At 44.4% G+C, this 22,736-nt stretch overlaps 1 protein-coding gene across 8 annotated transcripts in view; it reads left to right on the forward strand.

Moving 5' to 3' along the window:
- Positions 1-22,736, forward strand: part of PTPRT (protein tyrosine phosphatase receptor type T) — a 1,095,010-nt gene that overhangs the window by 882,497 nt on the left and 189,777 nt on the right. For all 8 annotated transcript variants that reach the window (XM_059896616.1, XM_059896620.1, XM_059896617.1 and 5 more), the window contains exon 13: positions 7,836-7,872. In XM_059896616.1, the coding sequence (XP_059752599.1) occupies positions 7,836-7,872 (37 nt within the window). The remainder of the gene's footprint in view (positions 1-7,835; positions 7,873-22,736) is intronic.

Consider the following 22,736-nt stretch of genomic DNA (forward strand, 5'->3'; position numbering starts at 1 on the left):
CTCTTGGCACTGAGCTGTGCCACTTTGGGGGACAGATGACACATGTAAAGTGAAACTGTTCTTTTTACCCTCCTCAATGCTTTTATTATAAGAGTTTTTGCTCCAGTGGGGTGCTGGGACCTCTCTTCTGGACTTTCAAGTTCCCACAAAGGCACTCTCATCCATGGGTGTCAAAATTATGTTTCTGGGGGATGATGAGTGTGAAAATTTACTCTGCCATCTTGCAGACATCATTGCTTTGTCAGTGTTTGATGGTATCCACTGACTTTCATCTATTGCCTGTACAACAATCAGAGTGAACTTACTCTGCTCTCCTCTTTCCCTATTTCTTCTCTTTCTCATTTTTACTTGCATTATTTTTACAAGAAAATAAAACATTTATATATTCTGCTTTCAACCATGTCCCTACCTTGTTTTAGTCTTAGATTTACAATGAAATAATATTAAACGCTTTCCATCAGTCCTTTTGCCAAAATTTCTTCAGTCATCTCTTTGTTGAGTGAAGTTTATCCTCTGGCATATTTCTCAAGAAAGACTCATGAGTACAGGAATCTCTGAGTGATTGAATGTTGCAAGTTATTCTTCTATAGCTTTGATAATTGAAAGATACAGCCTGGCTAGCTATAAAATCCTTGGTTCATAATTTCTTTCTTTGAGTTCTTGAAAATGCTGCTCCGTATTTCTCGGCCTTGTATGTTGCTTTGGAGACATCTCATGGCAGCCTAATCCTCTTGCCCTTGTAAATTGTTTGATCCTTTTTGCCTGGAGTCCTTGAGGCTTTTCTTTTTTTTAAGTTAAACAGTTTTGCTAGGATCTTGAAATTGATCTTTCAGGTCTTTGAGTCCTTTCAATATGTAGGCTCAGGTCATCTCTTAATACCAGACATTTTCCTCAGATTATTGTTATAAATCTTTGCTTATTTAATTACTTAATCTGTCTTCTCAGGGATTTCAAGTAGACGTATATTGGATCTTCTTTGTCTTCTCTTTAAGCCACTTTTTCACTGACACATGTTACATTTTTCTCTATATCATTTTCATTCCCTTGGCTGTCGTTCTCTTTCTTCGATGCCCCTTATTAAAAATTTCCTTTGGGGACTTCCCTGGTGGTGCAGTGGTTAAGAACCCACCTGCCAATGCAGGGGACACGGGTTCAAGCCCTGGTCCGGGAAGATCCCACATGCCACGGAGCAGTGAAGCCCGTGTGCCACAACTGCTGAGCCTGCACTCTAGAGCCCACAAGCCACGACTACTGAGCCTGTGTGCCACAACTACTGAAGCCTGCACACCTAGAGCCCTTGCTCTGCAAAAAGAGAAGCCACCGCGATGAGAAGCCCATGCACCACAACAAAGAGTAGCCCCCGCTCGCCGCAACTAGAGAAAGCCCGCACGCAGCAACGAAGACCCAACAAAGCCAAAAAAAATTTTTTTAATTAAAAGAAAAATTTCCTTTGGACACCTTGTAATTTAATAATTTAATCTTCATTTCTGATCACTTTTGGTTTTGTTTTCTTTTTTTTTTTTTTTTTTTTTTGCCTCTGAGTTCAATCAGTTATTTTTTCCTAGTTCTTTTATGTTTCACTTATTAATCTTTGCATTTCTAATTCAAAGTTGTTTGAGGAAATTTAATTCAGTTTGGAGTATTATTGTGTTACAGATTCTTTTCTTTTCTGGTTTGTAATTTTTTTGGAGGGGGTATATATTTCTATCAGTTGGGATGTTTTGATTTTTATTTTCTGTTCTCTTCGTATAGCAGCTTTATTTGGCTTCTTCCATTTATGCATTTTGTAGATTTGAGGTTCAGAAACACACTATTCCGATAAGGTAGTGAAGTATGTTTGTTTTAAGGTATGACTGAGTTTTTTGTGTCACGGGGGATGGGTGGTTATGTGCTCTCTGACTTGTCACTGTTGCTCTTCTCTTTTAATGTACAGAGTCTTAAAATTCCCCCTTTTGCCTCTTTCCCTTTCATCATCCGATCTCCCAAGGACACTTCTCCCTTCTTTTTACCCTATTTTCCCCCATAAGTGATACCTATGGAAGATTACCACCTTGAATTTTGTGTGCTTTCAGGTTGTTTTCACATAGTCATTTCCTTATTCTAGCAGGATTCTCTTTCAGAATTTTCACAAGTAGGAACTTGGTCTTTCTGAAGATCGTTTTATAAAATCTTACAGCCTCTACTACCTTACCTTTTTTCTTTTTCTTGTTGTTTTTCGGTACAGCCCTGGCTCTCCACAAAGGTTTGTGTTGAGATCCTTAGAAATAGTTCATTCAACTGCAGTGCTTATTCTTCTACTAACAGGGACTATGAAGTTTTGAGGGTTCTATGTATATATTTTTAAATTTATTTATTCTTTTTTTTTTTTTTTTTGGTCTGTGTTGGGTCTTCGTTGCAGCACGCGGGCTTTCTCTAGTTGGGGTGAGCGGGGGCTACTCTTCGTTGTGGTGCGTGGGCTTCTCACCGCGGTGGCTTCTCTTGTTGCGGAGCACAGGCTCTAGGCACGCAGGCTTCAGTAGTTGTGGCACGTGGGCTCAGTAGTTGTGGCTCACGGGCTCTAGAGCACAGGCTCAGTAGTTGTGGCACACGGGCTTAGTTGCTCCGCGGCATGTGCGATCTTCCCGGACCAGGGCTCAAACCCGTGTCCCCTGCGTTGGCAGGTGGCTTCTTAACCACTATGCCACCAGGGAAGTCCCTCTATGTATTTTAATGATGTTGAGGTTGTGAGTTTTGTATAGCTTTATTTTTTTCTTGTTTTCCTGTGTTGTTTTTTTGAAGGATATGTGGAGAGATTTGATTTTAGATGGTTATCATTTTCTTCAACTACTAAGAGCCAGCAGGAATTGACTGTGGATTGGTTGTGGGAAATTATGCAACTAGAAGAATTCAAGGATGACTCCTAGGTTTTTTACTTAAATCAACCGAGTAGATAATGGTAACATTTCCTGAAATGAGGAAAACTGGTGTGTGTATAAGGCCTGGAGTAGAAGTGAAGAGAGTAACAAAATTATCTTTTGGAGGTTTGTAAATTTGTTATGAGTATATGGATATATGAGCCTGGATCTCTGGAATACCATTGTTAGAAATAGAAATTTGAGCATTACAAGGGTTCAGTACTTAAAGCCTTTTAACTAAATGTAATCTCTTAGTGAGAAAATTGGGATACAGATGAAAGAGGATATAAAATAAGACCACTCCAGTGTTTGGAGGTCAAGCAGATGATAAATGTCTAGCCAAATAAAATAAAATTTAAATTTAAAAAAGAGGATTAGGAACAGACAGTGAGATGGGAGAAAAACCTAGAGAGTAGAGTGACCTAAAAGGCAAGAGGAGAAAAAGAGTCAAAGAGAAAGTGTCAGTTGCAACTAATATTGATGAGAAATTAAGGAAGATGGGGTTGGAGCAGTGACCTTTAGAGTTGACCATATGAAAGTCTTTGTCGACCTGATGAGAGCAATCAGATTAAGGTGAGTTCCAGGGTGCTGGTGAGGTAAGACAATCAAGTCTGCATCTAGAGAGAGAACACAGAATATTTTCAGAGCTTGAGTTTAATCGGGAGTTTTCTGAATGGGCTTGCATGTTACTTGGGAGTTTCGTCCCAGGGCTCAGGGCCCTGGCTATTGCCTGAAGCAGAGCCTAGTGCCTTCCAGGAAGATCTGATAGGGTTGGTGATGAACATGTATCCAGTTAGAAGAGCATGCCACCAAGAGCCAGCTCTCCTGCATCCTGCAGCTTTACTTTGCCTTTTGCTGGTGACTGAAGATCTGCAGGTTACAACATGCATGTTCATTAGGGAGTTATATCTCAGAGGGTACTCTGGCCCTTTCATGCCTTAAAAGGCACTCCTCACTCATTTTTTTCCAGAGGCTGAGCCTGCCAGGTGACCTAGTCATAATGGTTCTGGGCTGCTCAGTTTCCAGAACCTCTCTGCTTCCCTTTTCCATCCCTGGCTTTCTGATTGCTCAGGGTCCTGTTTCAAGTCAAAACAGAATTCCTTCATACAAATTGCTTGGCCTGTTTTTCAAAATATGGCTGTGCTCCGCATCACTGTGCCTGTGAACAAGCCAAGAAAGCAGGGCATCTGACCTCAGTGGCAAAAACGTGTTTGCCGACAGACACCTCAGAAAAGAAGGCCATTTACTTCAAGGTTACTGTGTTTGGCTTACTCTCTGTGTAACCTTGGGAAATTTTATGTAATCTTGTTTCATTAGAGAAAAAAAAAGGGAGCATTGTGGTATTCATCACATAGCCTTGCTACAAGAATGAAAAATAAAATGTTCGAAATAGGTACCTTAAGAAAAGAGAACCTTCCTCTTTTTTTTTTTTTTCTTAGTGATGCTTTCAGGGTCTGACATGCTAAGTGGATGAGCCACACCGAGGCCAAACAACAGCTTAGGGATCAGGGCAATGGAAGAGCATCACAGGAAATTGGGCTGCAGAGAGACTAGACTGGGGACCCAGTGGGTATCATCAATATCAGAAGCATGGGGCAGGGTGAGGTGGTGGGAGGACTCTGGGACCAAGCAGAGCCAAAATATGCTTTCCAAAGGTTTGGGGGGAACAGGATCTCTGCAGCCAGGTTCTCCCTCCTGGTCCAAGCCACTACCATCATCTACACCACCACACTCTCCCCACCAACTAGTTTCTCTTGCACCGGAAGTCTATTCTCTATACCACAGCCTCTACATTTTGGAAAATGAGAGTCTGAAAATTTTATTCTTCCTACTCATAACTGGAAGCAACCTTAGAATATCCCACCTACTCTACCAAAGTAGCCTTCTCCATCCCTTTCTCTGTCATTTGATTGGTGGGAAAATTGAGCCACAGAGAGGGGCAGTGAGTTGCTCAGTATCGCACAGCACTGGCAGATCCTTGAGTAGAAGCAGGTCTCAACAGAAGCACAACAGTTAGGGCATTATATTCTATCCCAAAGTGATATATTCCTGTGTGCAGATTTGCAAGTCTAGAGTGGGAAATGGAATGTGAGTGAGGTTAAAATAATGGGGACATGAAATTGTATTGCACTGTGGAGATGGAACGGAAAATATACCAAATGCTTTTCCTTTTCCCAAAGGCTTACATAATCTTGGCACAAGGAAAGTACTCATTTTCTTTTTACGGAACCTATTGGGAACTTTGAGTTAATGCCCACAGGCCAGACTTCCCAAATGATCAAATGCAGAATTTCAAGCATGTTCCTGACTTGCTTGCTAACAGTTCAGTCACGCAGAAGGCCAAGAGAGTGACTCAGGACTTTGTTATTCTGTACTTGATTCTAACCAACAAAGACAAATTGGTTATGGAATTAAAGATGTCAGGAACTTGGGAGAAAGCAGATATGTCAGAGTCATGTTTGTGAGAGCCAAGGGTAATTAAACATAATCAGATGCGTGCTCTAGATGATAGAAAATAGTTTAATAGATTCGGGTGGAGGAGGTGGTATTGGGAAATGGCTCACTTTCAGGCATGCAACTGTGGAAGGGAAGATGATTCTAAGGAGAATTAGAAGGTTCTACGAATGACTCAGTGAGGAAGAAGGCAGTAGAATAAACCATTGTGGCTACTCAATATTCCCTTTAATGTGACACATTTTAAAGTGAACTTTCCCTCAAAAGACACATTAGCCTTCACCTTTGTGGAGAGGAAGTGACCCAGAAGGAGCATGATGGATATTAGTTCAAAGGACTCAAATTCTTATCGTATGAGGAATTGTTGACGAGAAGAAGGTTAATGAACCTGAGAACTGTCTTTCAATATCAAGACATCTTTCCTACACAAGCAAAGGCAGACTTTCTGTTGTCTGCAGAACAGAATCAAGACCACTGGGGTGTCATACTTGGGTTTAATAGGAGTGACAATTCCTAGCATTTGGAGGTGTGCATGGATAAAATAGACTCTGCTGTAGACATTATCATTGCTTCTCTTCTTGGTGCCTGGAGGACTCCATTTCCTACCTCACTAAAGTCAGGCATGGCCCTGTGAGTGGCTCTAGCTGATGAAACCTGAGTCAAAAGTGTTACTTCTGATAGTTGCCAGTGCTTAACTCTTCATCATGCTTTTCTCCTGCCTCAGTGAACACTGAAGCATTGTGTTAAAATGGAGGTACCTGCCGTGGTCTTTGAGTGACTACAATGATTAGAGTATCCCCTAACCACCACCATTACCTCCCCCTCAGACCCAGCCATACACATACATTGGACATGTAGCTTGAGTGGAAAATAAACCTTTGCTGTTTTTCGCCCCTGAATTTCATGGGTTTTATTACTTCTGCATAATTCTGACTAGCCCAGTGTCTTCAAGGTGAAGTGGTTACTTACGTGTGAGCATTAGCAAGATAGGCATTGGATTCTTGAGCCTCACACACTTGCATTCTTTGCTTTTTTTTTTTTTTTTAACACCTTTATTCGAGTGTAATTGCTTTACAATGGTGTGTTAGTTTCTGCTTTATAACAAAGTGAATCAGCTATACGTACACATATGTTCCCATATCTCCTCCCCCTTGCGTCTCCCTCCCTCCCACCCTCCCTATCCCACCCCTGTAGGTGGTCACAAAGCACTGAGCTGATCTCCCTGTGCTATGCGGCTGCTTCCCACTAGCTATCTATTTTATGTTTGGTAGTGTATATATGTCCATGCCACTCTCTCACTTTGTCACAGCTTACCCTTCCCCCTCCCCATATCCTCAAGTCCATTCTCTAGTAGATCTGTGTCTTTATTCCCGTCTTGCCCCTAGGTTCTTCATGACCTTTTTTTGTTTGTTTGTTTGTTTCTTAGATTCCATATATATGTGTTAGCATATGGTATTTGTTTTGCAGTTCTATTTACAATAACCAGGACATGGAAGCAACCTAATTGTCCATCAACAGATGAATGGATAAAGAATATGTGACACATATATACAATGGAATATTACTCAGCCATAAAAAGAAACAAAATTGAGTTATTTGTAGTGAGGTGGATGGACCTAGAGTCTGTCATACAGAGTGAAGTAAGTCAGAAAGAGAAAAGCATTCTTTGCTTTTTATTTTCCTTTGCTACACAATATTCAGACTCTTACTGGGGGTATAACTTAGTCAACTGGAGTGTTCAACTGGTTCCACGACCTCCTAGGATATGATCCCAGTAACGCAGGCTAAAATGATTCTCTTGCTAAGCACACTCTTCTGTATCTCAGCTGCAGGCCCAGCAGCATCATAAATTTATGGATCCTGTTCCCTTGGGGAGCAGCCAACAGCAACAAGATAGCTCACCAAGCAAAGATTCTATTGCCACGCAAACACACCCACACAACATGATCTATGAAAACTGTAAGGTGTCTACCAGAGATCTCTGGGCCAAAGTAACTTTTTGAACATGAATTTTGCAGTTTGTTTCTTATACATTCATATTGACTGGGCTATTCCTAAGTGTCTGTGTCAGTGTATGCATATAGGTGCATTATATACTTTTAACTGAGCTTCGCAAGGATGCCCTTGATACCATCTACTAACCCATGCAACTGAGTGAAGCACACACATGCCACAGTGTACCCACTTAGTGTTATGGTTAAAGTTGTTCTGTGCTGGGCAGTATTTATGCATTGGTTCTGTCTGGGGAAGAAGCTTATAAGGTGATGGGAGCCAGGAAGTGAAAGTAACAAAATATGTACCTAGCATGAAAAGAAATGAGATAGAATTAGAAGGTGATTCCAATGGTGGAAAAAATGGAAGGGACAAATTTTCAATTATAATTAAAAATACATATGCATGCCTGTATATGTATATTTTATATGTATTAAAAAACCAAACCCACGACAAATTAACTGAATTGTTAATTCTCACTTTTGTTGTTCACAGGAGACCAAAATCAACTGTGTTCGTCTGGCTACGAAAGGTATGTTGGCATGCCCTGTCTGTCTTCAGCCATTTAAGTACTTCTCCCTCTAGCCACACAGGGAAATTTTAGGCAAGAATGGCTAAAAATAACAAGAAAGAATTGTTATTTTCATTGGAGTCATTTGCATCAAGGTATTAATGTATACTTACGGTATATATTAATAACACAGTGCCTAAAGCATAGGAAGAGCTCAAAACATATTTGTTTAGTCAATGGATGGCTGGATGGATGGACGAACTAGTACATTAATCAGTGGAGTGGTAAATATAAATTTACTCAAATAGTCTTCTGCTATAGATTTTCATTGTATTTGGGTCTGTGTTTGGGTATTTTTTTTGCATGTCAATTAGACCTATCTTCTGGTTTTGCACTTTATTCAATTGGCGCATGGCTTTCAAAAACGAGGTGATTAGTGTTAGTGCCTTCAGTAATGAGAAAACAAACACTGCATCGTTATGTAGTTGGCATTTTCAACACTAATCCCCAAAACTAAGGCAGCATTGTTCAGGCTCATCACTTTTTGTTTCCCTAATTATAACTGAATTGCCTGGCTCTTTCAATTGGTACATGTTTCTGTTTATTATTCTTTAAAAACAAAATCAATGAATGGTTTGTTATCATGTAACCTATTACAAGGTTGAATGGTTAGAAATCAGGTTTATCTTTTTGTTACAGAATTGATACTTTAAGCAGCTATCCTCCCTGTATAAACACACCAAAATTGGGCAATTGCATTCTGTTCCCTGCATTTATTGACAGCATATATAGTTTCATAGCTTGCTTCCACAGTGATGATAAGTGTAAATATAAGTAAACATATAGTCATAAACTATAGACAAAGACAATGACTCAAGTATGTATACACATATGTGAGGATATACACGCAGGCACACACATACAGAGGAAAATGCACACATGTCAGGGAGGGGAAGAGACAAGAGACGGGGCGGCGGGGGAGAGAGAGGAATATTTTATGGTTATTTGGCAAAATATGCAGCGAGACCTATCACACATCACTTTTATAACTTTGAAGAAAATCACATCAATTTGTAGGCAGAAAAGGGAAGATGCAGGAGGAAGAAGACAGGAGCACTAAGGGCTCACTGTGATGAGAACTCAATCTGGCTTCACATACGTCATGAGAGGTCGACATGTCCCTAACGTGTTCTCTCTCGAGAACCCAGGCGACCAGACAGAAAGAGATAAAATACTCCTTGTGAGGCAAGGAGAAATGATGGCCTGCAAACAAAAGTGACACAAATGATGGGCCTTGGCAGACCTCTCCACTGAGGAAAACAGATAATCTAGAAAGAAGAACCTCATCAATTGGCTAGCACTAAAGCTCTGGTCTCATGCTGGACAGCTGGGTGTCTGCAGCATCCCCCCAGGAGGGGGCAGGACACACACAGAGAAACCTTCGCCGTGACGGTACTCCGTGGCTCCCACTAGCTTTTGACCCCTAGACAAGGGAGGGATTGATGCCATTGCTCTCCCCTGCCGGAGGTGTGGGATTCTAAGGACACCCTCTGGGACATAAGCCCTCCTAAAGGGGAGTTTGTTGGATCGTATTTTCTGAACTGGGAATTGGGAACATGTGATCGGACAGGCAAAGGTATACATGGGGAATTTGAGAGAGAATATTTAAAAGTATATGTTGCTGGCAATGTCAGGACCCACTGTCCTGATAGATATAGAGCCCACCATGCCACACTTCTCCAAAGTTGCATTGCTGATCTGCAGAATTACAGCGACCTTTAAAGAACTGGAACAGAAGAACTCTCTACCTCTTCTTAGCATAAGGCTTTCTCTTCTTGTCTGATGTTTAGGTTACAGTCTTCCTTTAGTGCAGTGTGTTGTGTACACACGCCAGGTGTGGCGTGGGAAAGGATAGGAATGCCTTAATGAGTATGAATGCCCAGCTGGCCATGCCCAGGCAGGGCTCAGCGGAGTCGGGAGTAAGTGGTGGATTCCAAGCTTCCACACCCTTGTTTTCCAGTGAGGGCCGTCACTCCAGCCAGGAGAAGCAGGCTCTAGCAGCACTTGGCAGTGGGGCAGAGGGCTGGATAATGCAGAATGCCCGTCTCCCATAGGTCAGGGAAAGCTATGTTTGGCTATGTCTACTCTGTACCCTTGGAGCATCCAGGGTCAACTAAAGGAGAACCCTATCTGAATTAATGCACTGCCCATGAGGACTTGGTATCAAGGGTCTAAGTCCAGGAATCAATATTTGACCCACCCCTTTCCTGATGATGTGAATCAAATTTCCCTTTTTATGGGTTCGCTGAAAATACTGGTTTTTTTAATAGAGAAAATACGATGGTGGGAATCCTGCAGGCACTGGGGGTATGTGAAGTCCCAGCGGCAGATTCCATGGGCCACCTGTCTCCCTCCAGGCTCCTCCACCTCTCTGTCATCGTGGCACCTTCTTCACGGGTCTGCCAGCGGCCAGCCAGCCTCTGGAGTAAGATCACACGGGCAGGCTTGAGGCCAGTGCTGTGGCGATGAAGCAACTTGCTGATGTCCTGTCCCTGACCCTGGTGACTCCAGACAGCATCTGTGGTCAGCTGTGTGGGTCCCGGGGAACTGGAGGGCTGCCACTCTGAATGGAACAGCCTGGAGCTGTTCAGGGTCATTCTGACCTGACCGGACGCCCAGGGCATCTTCTATTAAATACAGTCCTTGGCTCTAGCATGCAGCTCTAACCCTTGTCTGTCTGTAAGGTCGCTGTTAGTCACCCAAGCTCTAATTAAATGCTGCCCAGTTTTGAGGTTTGCAAAGCAAGGGACCTGGGTTAGTTTTCGGCGACTGCAGAGTCCCACAAACTAAGTGACTTAAACAACAAAATTTATTGTCTTACGTTTCTGGAGGCTATAAGTCCAAGATCAAGATGTCAGCAGGGTTGGCTCCTTTGAGGGCTGTGAGGGAGAGTCTGTTACACGCCTTTCCTCCAGCTTCTGGTGGTTTTCTGGCCATCTTAGAACTATCACCCCGATCTCTGCCTTCTTCACATCTTCCTCTGTGTGTATCTGTCCAAATTCTCCCTTTTTATAAGGACACTGATCGTATTGGATTGGGGGGCCCACCTTACTCCAGTATGACCTCATCCTAACTTAACTAATTACCTCTACAAGGACCCTATTACCAAATAAGGTCACAGTCTAAGGTTAGGACATTAACATAAGAATTTGGGGGGAACACAGTTCAATCCATAACCGGCCCCATGCAGTTAGGGGCAGTGTCCAGTGGTTCCCATTGAAGCCTCTGACTCTTTACCATTCACAACGTGATCCCAATAGCTTTTAAGGATGTGCAAGGAGCCAGAACGGGCCCTGCCAGAGGGGGCCCCGGAGATGAGCTGAGGTCCAGATGTGGCTCCTGTTCCTTCCGGAAGCTGAGCGAGGCTGCCTCATGCAGAGGAGCTGCATGTTCTGTGGAAGGAGCCCAGGGCAGGGGGTACACACAGTGGGCCACCCCTACACACCAGATGCTGGGTCCGTGGCAGCAGGACCCTTCCCAGACCCCACATGATGGTGGAGCATCAGGGTCTGGGCAGGGCCAGGCCTCTGGGACAGGCACCAGCACTGCTGTTTGAGAGGAGTCCTGATGAGGAACTGCTCGGGCCTGACCAGTAATTTCCCAGTCACATTGTGCCATGGCAGGAAGTTCCTGGCACATAGTTGACCCTCAAAAAATGCCTGCTGACGTAGGAAATGCATTTGGAGTCAGCATTTCACTGCAGCAAGGCTCAGAGACTCTGGGGGGGTCTCACTCCATCTTCTCAAACCTCAGCAGCACCATATTTAAAGTGATCCCCATCTACCCATTCACACAACAGTTTTTGAACGTACCTACTGCCAGTGGTTTGCCGATAAACCTGCTCTTTGTAAAAGAAAAGCCCTTATTTGTAGTCTTCGTCCATTTCCAGGGTGTAAATATACCCACAAATCCAATATCAAGTTACCAATGGTTTAACAACTGGCTTACGAGAAAGTCCTGAATGTTTAGCGACATTTCTTCTGCAGCGAGCAGATGCAAGCCAGCTCCAGCACACCGAGACCTCGACCCACTAGTTTGTTATGAGGATCAAATGATATCATCAACATAAACATGGTTTTATTTACTGCAAATTGTTGTGGAAATTTTAAAAAATCATGATCGATGACCATTATTTCTGTCATGTGGTCAGCTCACTCACTGAGCACCTGCGAGCCAGGTACCTTGTAAGGAACCAGGGGTTTTGTAATGCACCAGCAGGTGTGCTTCTGGTCATCAAGAAGCTCACAGTCTAGGGCAGAAACAGACATTAAGTGAAGGATTGTAACAGACAGTGGTGGAGTTATGATTGTGGTCAGTGCCTCTAAAGAGAAGTGAGAGGTACTGAGTGAGGACTGACGGCAGCAGAGCTAAAGCCCTAGGCACTAATGAGTGTGTGTTCCTGGGACACCCCCTGGGGTTCCCTCCCCTGGGATGGGTGCAGCGTGAGAGACTTTGTGCCCCCTCGTCCCATCACCACCCCTTCTCAGCTAACACTGGGAATGTCGTGGCACAGAGCGAGGGTGGCATTTGAGAAGCCAGCGGACTCAGGACCTCACCCTGTGAGAGGAGCCACACGCTTGGCCCAGACTCCACGGGAAGAGCCAAGTCCCCTGTGTTTAGAGAGCATCTGGCCGGTGGATTCACACACCACCAGGGGGCAGTATTTATTTGTAGAGCCAGGGCAGAACCTCCCGCTGAAGGTGCTGCTAAGGGACTGTGGGGTGGAAGTTTGGTATTAGCTGGTGGAAGGGTTAGTTCTGGGGTTAGGACAGGCCCCTCTCAGAAGGCTGGAAGGCAGTCTTTTTCATTGATATGGAGGCGCGGGGGCATGGTGCACCATCCCAGATTCACATCTTCTGTACCTTGTTCCTCAGCCAGGGGTTGGCTGTTAACGCTGACTGGAGATTCAGAGGAATCAGAACAGGAGTTCAGCTGTAGTGGGGAAGAGGAATTTGTCAGTGAGCAGATAAAGAAGAATGGTAGCATTTTAAGACAGATTCCCGAGAAGCAGAGCCTGAGGCAGGGATTTGGGTGCATGGGATGTACTGAGGGAGAGCTCTTGGAAGAAATCTGTAAGTGCAAGAGGGAAAAGGCTGAGTAAGAATCTCTTATCAGATAAAGTTAAATCTAGGCTAGATCCCAGGGTAGAGTGTAAAGTTCTCCGAAGTTGTTTTGCTTCGAGGCAAGAAACCAGGACTCCTCCCCCATACCAATCAGCCCTTGGCATTTTCCCTTCACTTCCCCTTCTCCTTCCCCTCAGGAGATCTCTCAGGTAGCTCCAGAGGAAGTGGCACCTCTGAGCCTTGCACAAGTCTCTGGAGAGAGTCACAGGGATGAATCCTTAGCCCCCCACACACGCAGGAGCTGGTCGATGTCACACCAATCTGTAAAGGGGATCTGGGTGTGGCACCAACAGTGTTGACCACAGGGCTCTTATTATATGGAGGATGTTACATCTTCAGGTTGAGGATAGCAAAAAGCTAATGGAATTGCCTCAAGTTCAAGATCTAAAAGAAAATTTCAGAAGCCCTTTGCTTGGCAGACTCTAGCTCCGGGAGTCTGCTCAGAGCTATGTAGAGAAAACTACAGTCAGTGGGTAAATAGACATTAAGTTTTGGTTTGGAAACAGAGAACTCTGATTCAGACTTTGAAGGGAGGGCAGTCAGGGAGAAAAAAGATCCGTTTAAAAGTTAGGTTTTGTTCTTGTAGTTAAAACAGGAACTGTGAGAAAGGGCAAGTAAGAGGGAGGTGGACTTAGACCCATTCAATACTGTTCACTCTCCATTTGGAAGACGGGGTCGGGCTCATTGTAGGAACCAGATTGAAGAGATAAGCAGAACATGCCTGGGAAAACGGAGCTTGTGAAAACTTGGGGTGGGAGACCTAAACTTCCAAGGTGCTGAAATTTAAGTGAGAGACAGCTCTTTCCAGGCAAGCTGATCATCCTGTCTGCAGAGGATGCCCAGGGTTGCAGTGGCTGAAAGAGGTACCCAGTATCTCAATTCGCGCCCTTCTGGCTGGGCCAGAGCAGGCCATGCGGGAAATGGAACTGAACACAGAGGCTCAGTTCTGGAACCAGATTGGTCCGTTCCCCTTCCAGAAGCTGTGTGCAGTTGCATCCAAGCCCTCCTGCCTACACATTCTCCTACCTAATTCTTCCCCGCCTCCTTCCATGCACTCATTCACTTTGCTACTTTCTCCTGCCCGCAGGCCCTGCCTCCACCAGACTTGGCTGCATGATCTGGCCCCTTCCTACCCTCCAGCTTCATCCAGGCTTCTATCCTCTTATTCACTCCACTCCAGCACACTGCTCTTCTTTCAAGCTCCTTCCAACCTCAGGACTGTTGCCGAAATATCGGCTTCCCTGTGCACTGATGCCAAACAAATACGGAGACAGAGATTTTGGAGGAAGAGGGAGATGGCTTTATTGTTCTGCCAGGCAGAAGGGAAGACACAGCAGGCTAGCGCCTCAAGAACTGTGTGTGTCCCCCCCACCCCAAACAGAGAAGATTTTATATGTGGGGCTCGCAGTCCCGGGGTATATGATAAGGATCAAAGTAGTGAAGGTCTTGCATTCTTCTTCCTGCCTTATTTCAAAACAGTCACAGCTGGCGTCAGGCAGCCAGGTAATTGAGTCCATTTGTCTCTGGGTTATCGGCCTGCGACCTTTTTTCTGAAATGCAAATGCTACAAGGGGTGATTTGCTACAAGGGAGTGCAGGATGTAATTCACATACTGTTAAAGAGTAATAGGTTAGCTTTGTGAGGTACAAATCTAGTTACAGACACCACAGATTAGTAACAGTTAAAAACTAGGAGTGATTAACTCTTTCAGGCCATGTTATGTTTCTTCTCTAGCCTGTTCACTGTTCCCTTTACTTTCCTTGTTCTCAGGAGAGGGAAAACTTTATTTCTATTTTTGCTGCATTAAGACCTTTGCTCATCCTGCCCCCTCTGCCTGAAATTATCTGGTTTAACAGATGTACATCTTTCAGATTGCAGCTTCAATCCTGCCTCCTCAGAAAGACCATCCTAACCTCCAGTCTAATGTGTATCCCCAACGTTTTCCACTCTCATTATACCCTGTACTTTTTTTCATAGCATTCATCATGACTTATAAATATATATATATTTTTGGCTTACATGTTGAATGTCTGTCTCCCAGCTAGATTCTAAGTGAAGTAAGTGAAAGGATTGTGCCTATTTTGAGCCATGTTGTGTCCCCAGATCCTAGCAAACATTAGTGCTCAATAATATATGTTGAATGAACAAATAGATAAATGAATGGACTGATCAATTAATCAGTCAATTAATGTATGGATCAATGGCTAGATGGCTGGCTGGCTGGCTGGATGGATGAGGTCTTCCATGACCTCATTTTTTCAAATACAAGCTACTTGTCAAAATGTTCTCTTGGGGACTTTCCTGGTGGTCCCGTGGTTAAGAATCCGCCTGCCAATGCAGGGGACACGGGTTCGAGCCCTGGTCCGGGAAGATCCCACATGCTGTGGAGCAACTAAGCCTGTGCACCACAACTACTGAAGCCTGCGCGCTCTAGGGCCCACGTGTGGCAACTACTGAGACCACGTGTTGCAACTACTGAAACCTGTGCACCTGTGCTCCGCAACAAGAGAAGCCACTGCAGTGAGAAGCCTGCGCACCACAACAAAGACCCAACGCGGCCAAAAAAAATAAATAAAATTAAAAAAATACTTTTTAAATGTCCTCTTGGAAGGTAGGAATAAAAGTGGTAGAGGCAGGGATTAGCTACATGATCTACAATCCCCACTAACAAAAAGACCAGCCAGGCTCCGCTTGATTGCCTGTTGTGACAGGGACCTCACTACTCCCCCAGGGAGGTCGTCCCACCATTGGACACTTCAGTTGAAGGAAACCTCAACATCAGGGGTCCAAATTGGCTCCCTATTATTTCTGCCATTTAGTCTTTGGGGCCACATAAATCTGCCTTTTCTCCTTCCAGAAAATAAAATTTGCCTCCTCGGACTTGTTCCCCCCACCCTAGTTGGGGTCAGTCAGGTCCTTGCTTGTCCACTGTCTTCCCATTGGAACCTCTCTGGCCGCCTGCAGGCAGCCTCACTCCCATCTTTGGCGCCAGCCGGCAAGGGGACACAGCTGGCTCTGCAGACTCCCGCTGGGTGTGCCCAAGTGGCAGTTGGAAAAATCAGCTTTGATTTGATTTGCAAACTGAGCCCAGTCATTGAGACAGAATAAATCCAGAAACCCATAAAGCCATTTGCAGAGTTGCTTTGCAGAAGAAAGTCACAGTTTTAATCTCGTAAACACTCTCTATAAGGATCCCATTAAAACAACCCCCTCGGAGTAGGTGCTGAAAGCTGAACTCCAGAATAATGAAGCATGAGATAAGGGGCCAGTGTCACCCATAGTCCCATACTGCCTGGTGGTATTGATGGACCAAAACCACTGTCTCGGGTAACAAGAGGGTGGGTAATAGTCTTTCGTAAATGTGGCTTCTTTTTATAATGGCTAAGCCTGAGGTAGGTTTCATCCAGCATTTTCTCTCCTCTCTTCCTAATGGATTCTCACCCCTGCAGGGACAATAAATAGCCATTCTCCAGTGAGATGCCCTCATTTCACACATGCTAAGACTGGGGCCCAGAAGGGGAGTGATGTGTCCCTATGTGTCCCTGGCTTTTTTGGTTACAAGAATAACCTGCCACAGGTTATGTGAGAAGCCAAGCAAGATGTAGGAATTGTCTGCTATCAGATAGGAAATACCTACTGCCTGCCCTCCCTGCTCCCATTGATCCAGTTCTATATGGAAGATTCTGTCTTGTATAAAGCTTCCTCGAGAGATTGCCTGGAATGATGGGAAATCAGAGACACCTGGTTTCAAATCCCACATCCAGAATTTAGCTGTGTAACCTTGAACAAGTCACAACCTCTAGGAGTCCATCCCATCACTTTTAGGCCGAAGATCATTAGTTCTTTCCCCTGTTAATTTGGGATAATGCACATAAAAGGTCAAGAACATCACAGGTGATACAGCTTGCACGTCCTTTCTTCCTTCTTCTGGGTCTTGTCTTATATGAGACCTGGAGACCCAGGTCTACTAAGCACATGTCCTCTCTCTGCTCTTCCCCAAGGAAGAAAGCCAAAACCTGGACCGTAGTTGCTTCTCATACAGTTGTACAAACCAGGTATTTATCAAATGGACTCAGGCTAGATTCAAAGTGCAGAAACTGAGAGGGGACGGGAATGACGCTGGCCTTGGCTCTTAGCATTTATCCTCTTCATCTACAGGCCATTGTGTCTAGATGAGCTCCTACACAGCAATAATATATTTGCATTGACTGAGTATAAGATTTTGCTCATGAACTTGCTAACCTTTCACTATGGCACTTTTCCGCTTCTCATCATCTGCCCAGCAATTTCAGGAGGGATCCAGAATCACAGGGTGCTCAAATCTAGCTATGGCAGCTGGAAGTAGGGGCTATAATGAAGGATCACTTGTGAGAGGCTAGGCTATAGTGAGCGAGTCTGTTGGAAAACTCTTGGTTATTGTTCAGTCCTTAGAAGTCCTACCAGACTTTCAGAGGAGAAAGCCCAGGTGTGTGTTTTGGGGTTAGGGCAGGGGGTGCTACTCCTCTCTAGCCAAGCCCCATGAGATGAATTTTCCATGCTTGGGGTTCTCAGAAATACTTGAATGTAACAAGGTCTCTTTGTCCCTTGGGCCTCTTTGCTCTCACCCAGCATCTTCTAGACCCTAAAATGCCAATGGAATAATGTGGATTTCCTTGAAGGTTATGTGACAAGATGGAATAAGAGGATTATATCATGAGTATACTGTAAAAGAACCTAAAGAAGACCTTTAAATATCCCAACCCTTTAACATTTTTCTTGCTACAACAGCTGGAACATCTCTGTAGTCTTCTCTGTCCTCGTCCTACTCCCTACTCTCTAGGTTTGCTCCGGCCACCACTCCGTAACACACACACGTGCACACCTTCTCCACACCCCACTGACAAAGCTGGTACAACAGAGTCCAGAAAACAGAAGCCAAGACCAATTCTTGTCCTTCAGGCATATCCCTGGGGAGTCCTATTTCATCCCTCTAAACTGAAAATGAGAATTATCTACTTAAGACCTGAGACACCCAAGTTGACTTTAGCTCAGATCTGATATCCCAAAGTCATTGCATCTTATGAAGGGAATAGTAGGCCTTTTAAAATCAGGGGTCAAGGAAAGGGAGAAAACGTGGGTAGGCTGGAGCCAAGGGATAGAAATAAAAAGCATAAAGCTCCATTGGAGCTTTCTCTGATGGGGTTTCAATGTAGTGTTGGGAGTGTTAGCAAAAATTAACCACCTATTGTGTGCAAGTCATAGGGCTGTGTGTTCACATGAGTCTACAGTGCAATGATAGAAGTAAAGCCTGGCATTTATTATGCACTAAATAAATAGTGGTCATCATTATTACCCTTACTTAAGAAATGAAGCAGTGTAAGCTCAGATGGGTTAAATAAAGAGCTTAAGGTTCCTCAGAATTGTCACTCAGATCTAACGCCAAAGCTCATGTCATTGCCATGGCACCATTTTGAATCTTGTCAGTACCACAGACTGGGTGAGATTCTATGAGCCACTGTCAGGGTCCTCTGTCTCCTATTTGTTAACCCCTTCCCATCCCTCTTTTCCAGTAACAGCTGATAATAGAACCTTTAGGGTGTGATGATGGGTCTTTGGCCTGTCTTCAGCGGTATTCAAGCTAAGTCCTGGGATCTGGAGCAGAAGGTGAGGTACCTCAAGGAGCCCTCAGCTTTACTTCCACAATGTACTGAAGCTAATAAATCAAGAAATTAATTTGTCTTCAAGGTTATCTGATCCAGGGCCATCTTTAGCCTATCAGCATCTCTTTGCATTCAACCTTCATTGCTTTAGAAGGGAAAAAACCAGAAAGCAAGTCTGAGGCACTCAGTATTCAGACCTCCTTCTTCTTTGCATGGTCCCAATGTTTTTGTTAATGGCTGACATATATACATATGAACAAGCTCTGGAAGCTGTGAAGAGAGAAGGATCATGAATCCTCCAGTAAAAAAGCCACATTGTAGGCAGACCAGATGACAGAGGAGAAAGCAAGGAACTTCCATCTTTTGTTCTGCTGCATTAGTCAGGATAAGCTAGGCTTTGCTGCAACAACAAATTAATACCTAAATCTCAGTAGTTCAGTGCCACAAAGGTTTCTCTGTTGTTATGCCATCTAGAATATAAGTGGCCCCAAAGCACCCCATAGCAGGGGAAAATTAAGTATGGAAGTAGTAACCTGTATCTTAAATAATTCACTTGGAAATAACTCATGTGACTTCCACTTACATGACCTTGATGAGACTAGAATTCTTCCACGTGCCTTAAGGAGAGATGGGCCAGGCACCAGTAAACACCAGTTATCTCTAGCACTAAATATATGAGTCCTTTTCCTATTTCTGCTTCCTTTGTGTCCTGCTGGGACCCATGATCCATCACTTAACTTCTCCTACTCCACCCACTGGGAAGACTTCTCCCCCTCCCAGCACCTGTCCAGATACACCTCTGTTCCTACCCCGCATAGCTGAGCATTCCTGCTAAACAGTTGTAGCCATAAATTGTAGGTTGGGGAGGCTGCTCTGGGCCTCCCAACCAAACTAAGGCTTTAACTCTTTTTCATTTAATCCTCGAAAGAACTTCATGAGATACTTATTGTTATCCCCATTTTATAGGTAGAGAAATTGAAACTCCAAAATGTGTGTAATTTTCCAAGTGACACAGCTAGTAAATGAAAAATACTAAACTAGAATTTCATTTATCCATTTAGTTTTGAGTGCAACTTAATATTGATAGGTGGTCCCTCATCTCCTAGAGGTTAAGAAGTTTGTCTTTGGATTTGGACAGTCTCTGACCCCAGGCTAGAAAAGGTACTTAACTGCTCTGTGTCTCAGTTTCCCCACCTATGAAACAATGACAATAACACCACTTACTTCACAGGGCCAATTAAGAATTTAATGAGCTAATGCACATCAAGCCGCTTAGTGCAATGCCTGGCTAATAATAAGCACTCAACAAATAGTAAGTAGTGGGAGAGCCAACCAAGAGTTAATTGTATCAATACACTATGATAAGGGCTATGATGAAGGTAAATTCAGGATGCTGTGGAAGGGCAGAGAAGAGAAACATAAGTCAATTTAGGGTGTACCTTCTCAGGTATGTGGTCACTGAGACAAAGTTTTGAAAGAGGAGTGACAATTATCATATTGAACAAGGCCGGAGAGTAAGACAGGGAGGTCTTCTGAGCTGAGGAATTTGCACATGCAGATCACTGGAGGCAAGAGAAGTGGCCACTGAACTTGAATGGGACAGGGTTCCTTTGAACCATGGCTAGAATGCCAGTGTGACCACAGGAGGCTGGGAGGGATCAGAGGTGAGGCTGGAGTGGTAAGCAAGGCCAGGACACTGAAGACTCTGCATTAGCCCCATGGCACATAGAGGAGCAATGATTGTCCTGAGACAGTGCGAGCCCTTGGAGGTGCTTAGCAGGCTGCCTTTGTCATGAAGGCTACCCTAATTACAGCTCAGAAACTGGACCAGAGAACGGAGACTGAGGCAAGGATAAGGCTGGAGCAGGGGAGAACAGGTAGGAGGCTGCTGAAAGAGGCCAGATGGGAATTTGAGTCACCTCTTCTCTCAGCCTTCTATTTCTTTTTCTGGCATGCCAGGCCAACAGTCTTTGTCTTGCCTACCTCAAAAGGTTGGGGGCAAATTTAATAAAAACGTGCGCTTAGAACAGGGGTTGGCAAACTTTTCTGTGAAGTGCCAGATAGTGACTTTCAGTTTTTCAGGCCATATGGTCTCTGCCACTACTTCTCAACTTTGTCATGGTAGCACAAAAGCAGCCATAGATAATGCATGTAAAACGAGCATGGCTGTGTTCCAATAAAACTTTATTTATGGACACCGAAATTTGAATTTTATATAATTTTCATGTGTCACAAAATATTACTCTTCTTTTTATTTTTTTTTCTCAACCATTAAAAAGTGTAAAAAGCATTCTTCACCGGTGGGCACACAGAAAACAGTGGGTGGCCAGATTTGGCCTACCAGCTATAGTAGTTTTCTATAAAACTAGAATGTGGTTTGAAAATGGTGAAGTTGGACTTAGAATATGGTTTGAAAATGGTGAAGTTCCCCATACCTTTGAGGGAGGAGTATTATGATTACTGTTGACTGGTGGTTACAGTTTGACGTATTTCACAGCTGTTGGTAAAGCTTGCCATTTGTGTGAATTTTTGAAATTATGTGTTTCCTGTTTATCAGTTGGTCTGGGATGTCCTACCCCTCTCTCCATTTTGTATAAGGACTTCATACAATTTTGTTGATGAATCACTAGAGAAACATGCAGCCTTTGACGGGACCTAGCACACCTTCCTGCTTTTTGATTCAGTTCCTTTCGAGAGGCAAGTAGTGGGTTCAAAAGGACAGAACATTGAAGTCGTACAAACCAGGATCTGAATACTGCCTCTGCCAGTTCAGAGTTCTGTGACCTTGAGCAAGTTATATCAATTTTCTGATTCATCCTTCCTTCCTGCCTTCATTCATTTATTCAACAGATATACCCTGAGTACCTATTGTGCCAGCTCCAGCACAATGCCACAGCAGGACACTAGTAAATGACGAGTAAATGACAGTGACTGATTTCAAGGAGACTCAGAATTGCGGGGGTGGCAGCCACTTAAAATACAGTGAGGTTATTGCTTGGAGAAGGGAAGACCAGGGTGTTCGGGGAAGACAGAGGAAGGGCATCTGGCCCGTATATGGTGAGTCTCCCAGAGAGAAGGATCTCTGAACCGACACCTGGAGGATGAACAATCGTCATCCAGGTGAAGAGGCAGGAAGGGGGTATTTCCACACCAAGTGACCAGCCTAGGTAAGGCCTACCGACAAGGAGGTGGGCCGGGGGGCGCTGTTGATGGTGGAAAGGAGTTTATTGTGCTCGGGGCAGAGCACAGAGTGCGGTGGTGGGAGTGGAGAGAGGCTGGAGGGACAGGCAGGGAACTCATCCCTGACGGTCTGTGAACTGGGTTAAGGAGGTTGAAGTTGACCTGGAGCACAGCAGGGTCACTGATGCGTTTCAACGGAAGGATGGAGAATGGACTGAAGGGAACAGGACGGGAGGCGGGAGGACCAGCAGGGGCTGCTTCGATAACCCAAGCGAAACAGGAGGATGGCTTGAACAGAGTGGAGATGAAATTGGAGAGAAGGGGAGAGCTTCAGTACCTTTTCTGGAGTAGAATTAAGAAGGCATGCCAAGTGATCCGAAGTGAGAGGTCAGTAAAAAGGAGAGGTAAAGGACGACTCCCAGGCTCGTAGACGGAGTGGCTACACGGGTGGTGGCGCCATTTACTAAGAAAGGGAAGACGGGGAGAAGATGTCTGGGTGGAAAGGCGATGGGTTCGTTTATCATAATACTGACCTTTCTGGGTTGTTCTAAGTCTTAGAAACATTGTATGTGAGGTAGCTGGCAGAGTCCCTGGCATGTCCTGGGTGCTTGATAAATGGTGACTCTTATTCTTATTTCATTAAAAAAAATCCATTTCAGGCCCTGTTTTGTTAGATCGTGATGTTCTTTTGCTGTTTAGTGTGAGCTCTTCAGAGCCACGAGAATTGCAGATTTGTTCACCGTACTGCACGTGTTCATGTGTGTTTCTTTCTCTCCTTCTCTTCTGCATGCTGCCTGGGGACTGGCTTCCTTGTGGTCAGCACCAATGGGCAGCGCCCAGGTGACCCCGGGGACTCCACTCTGCCTCCTCACCACAGGTGATC

The sequence above is a fragment of the Balaenoptera ricei genome, chromosome 15 (assembly GCF_028023285.1).
Source record: "Balaenoptera ricei isolate mBalRic1 chromosome 15, mBalRic1.hap2, whole genome shotgun sequence".
Taxonomy (NCBI): domain Eukaryota; kingdom Metazoa; phylum Chordata; class Mammalia; order Artiodactyla; family Balaenopteridae; genus Balaenoptera; species Balaenoptera ricei.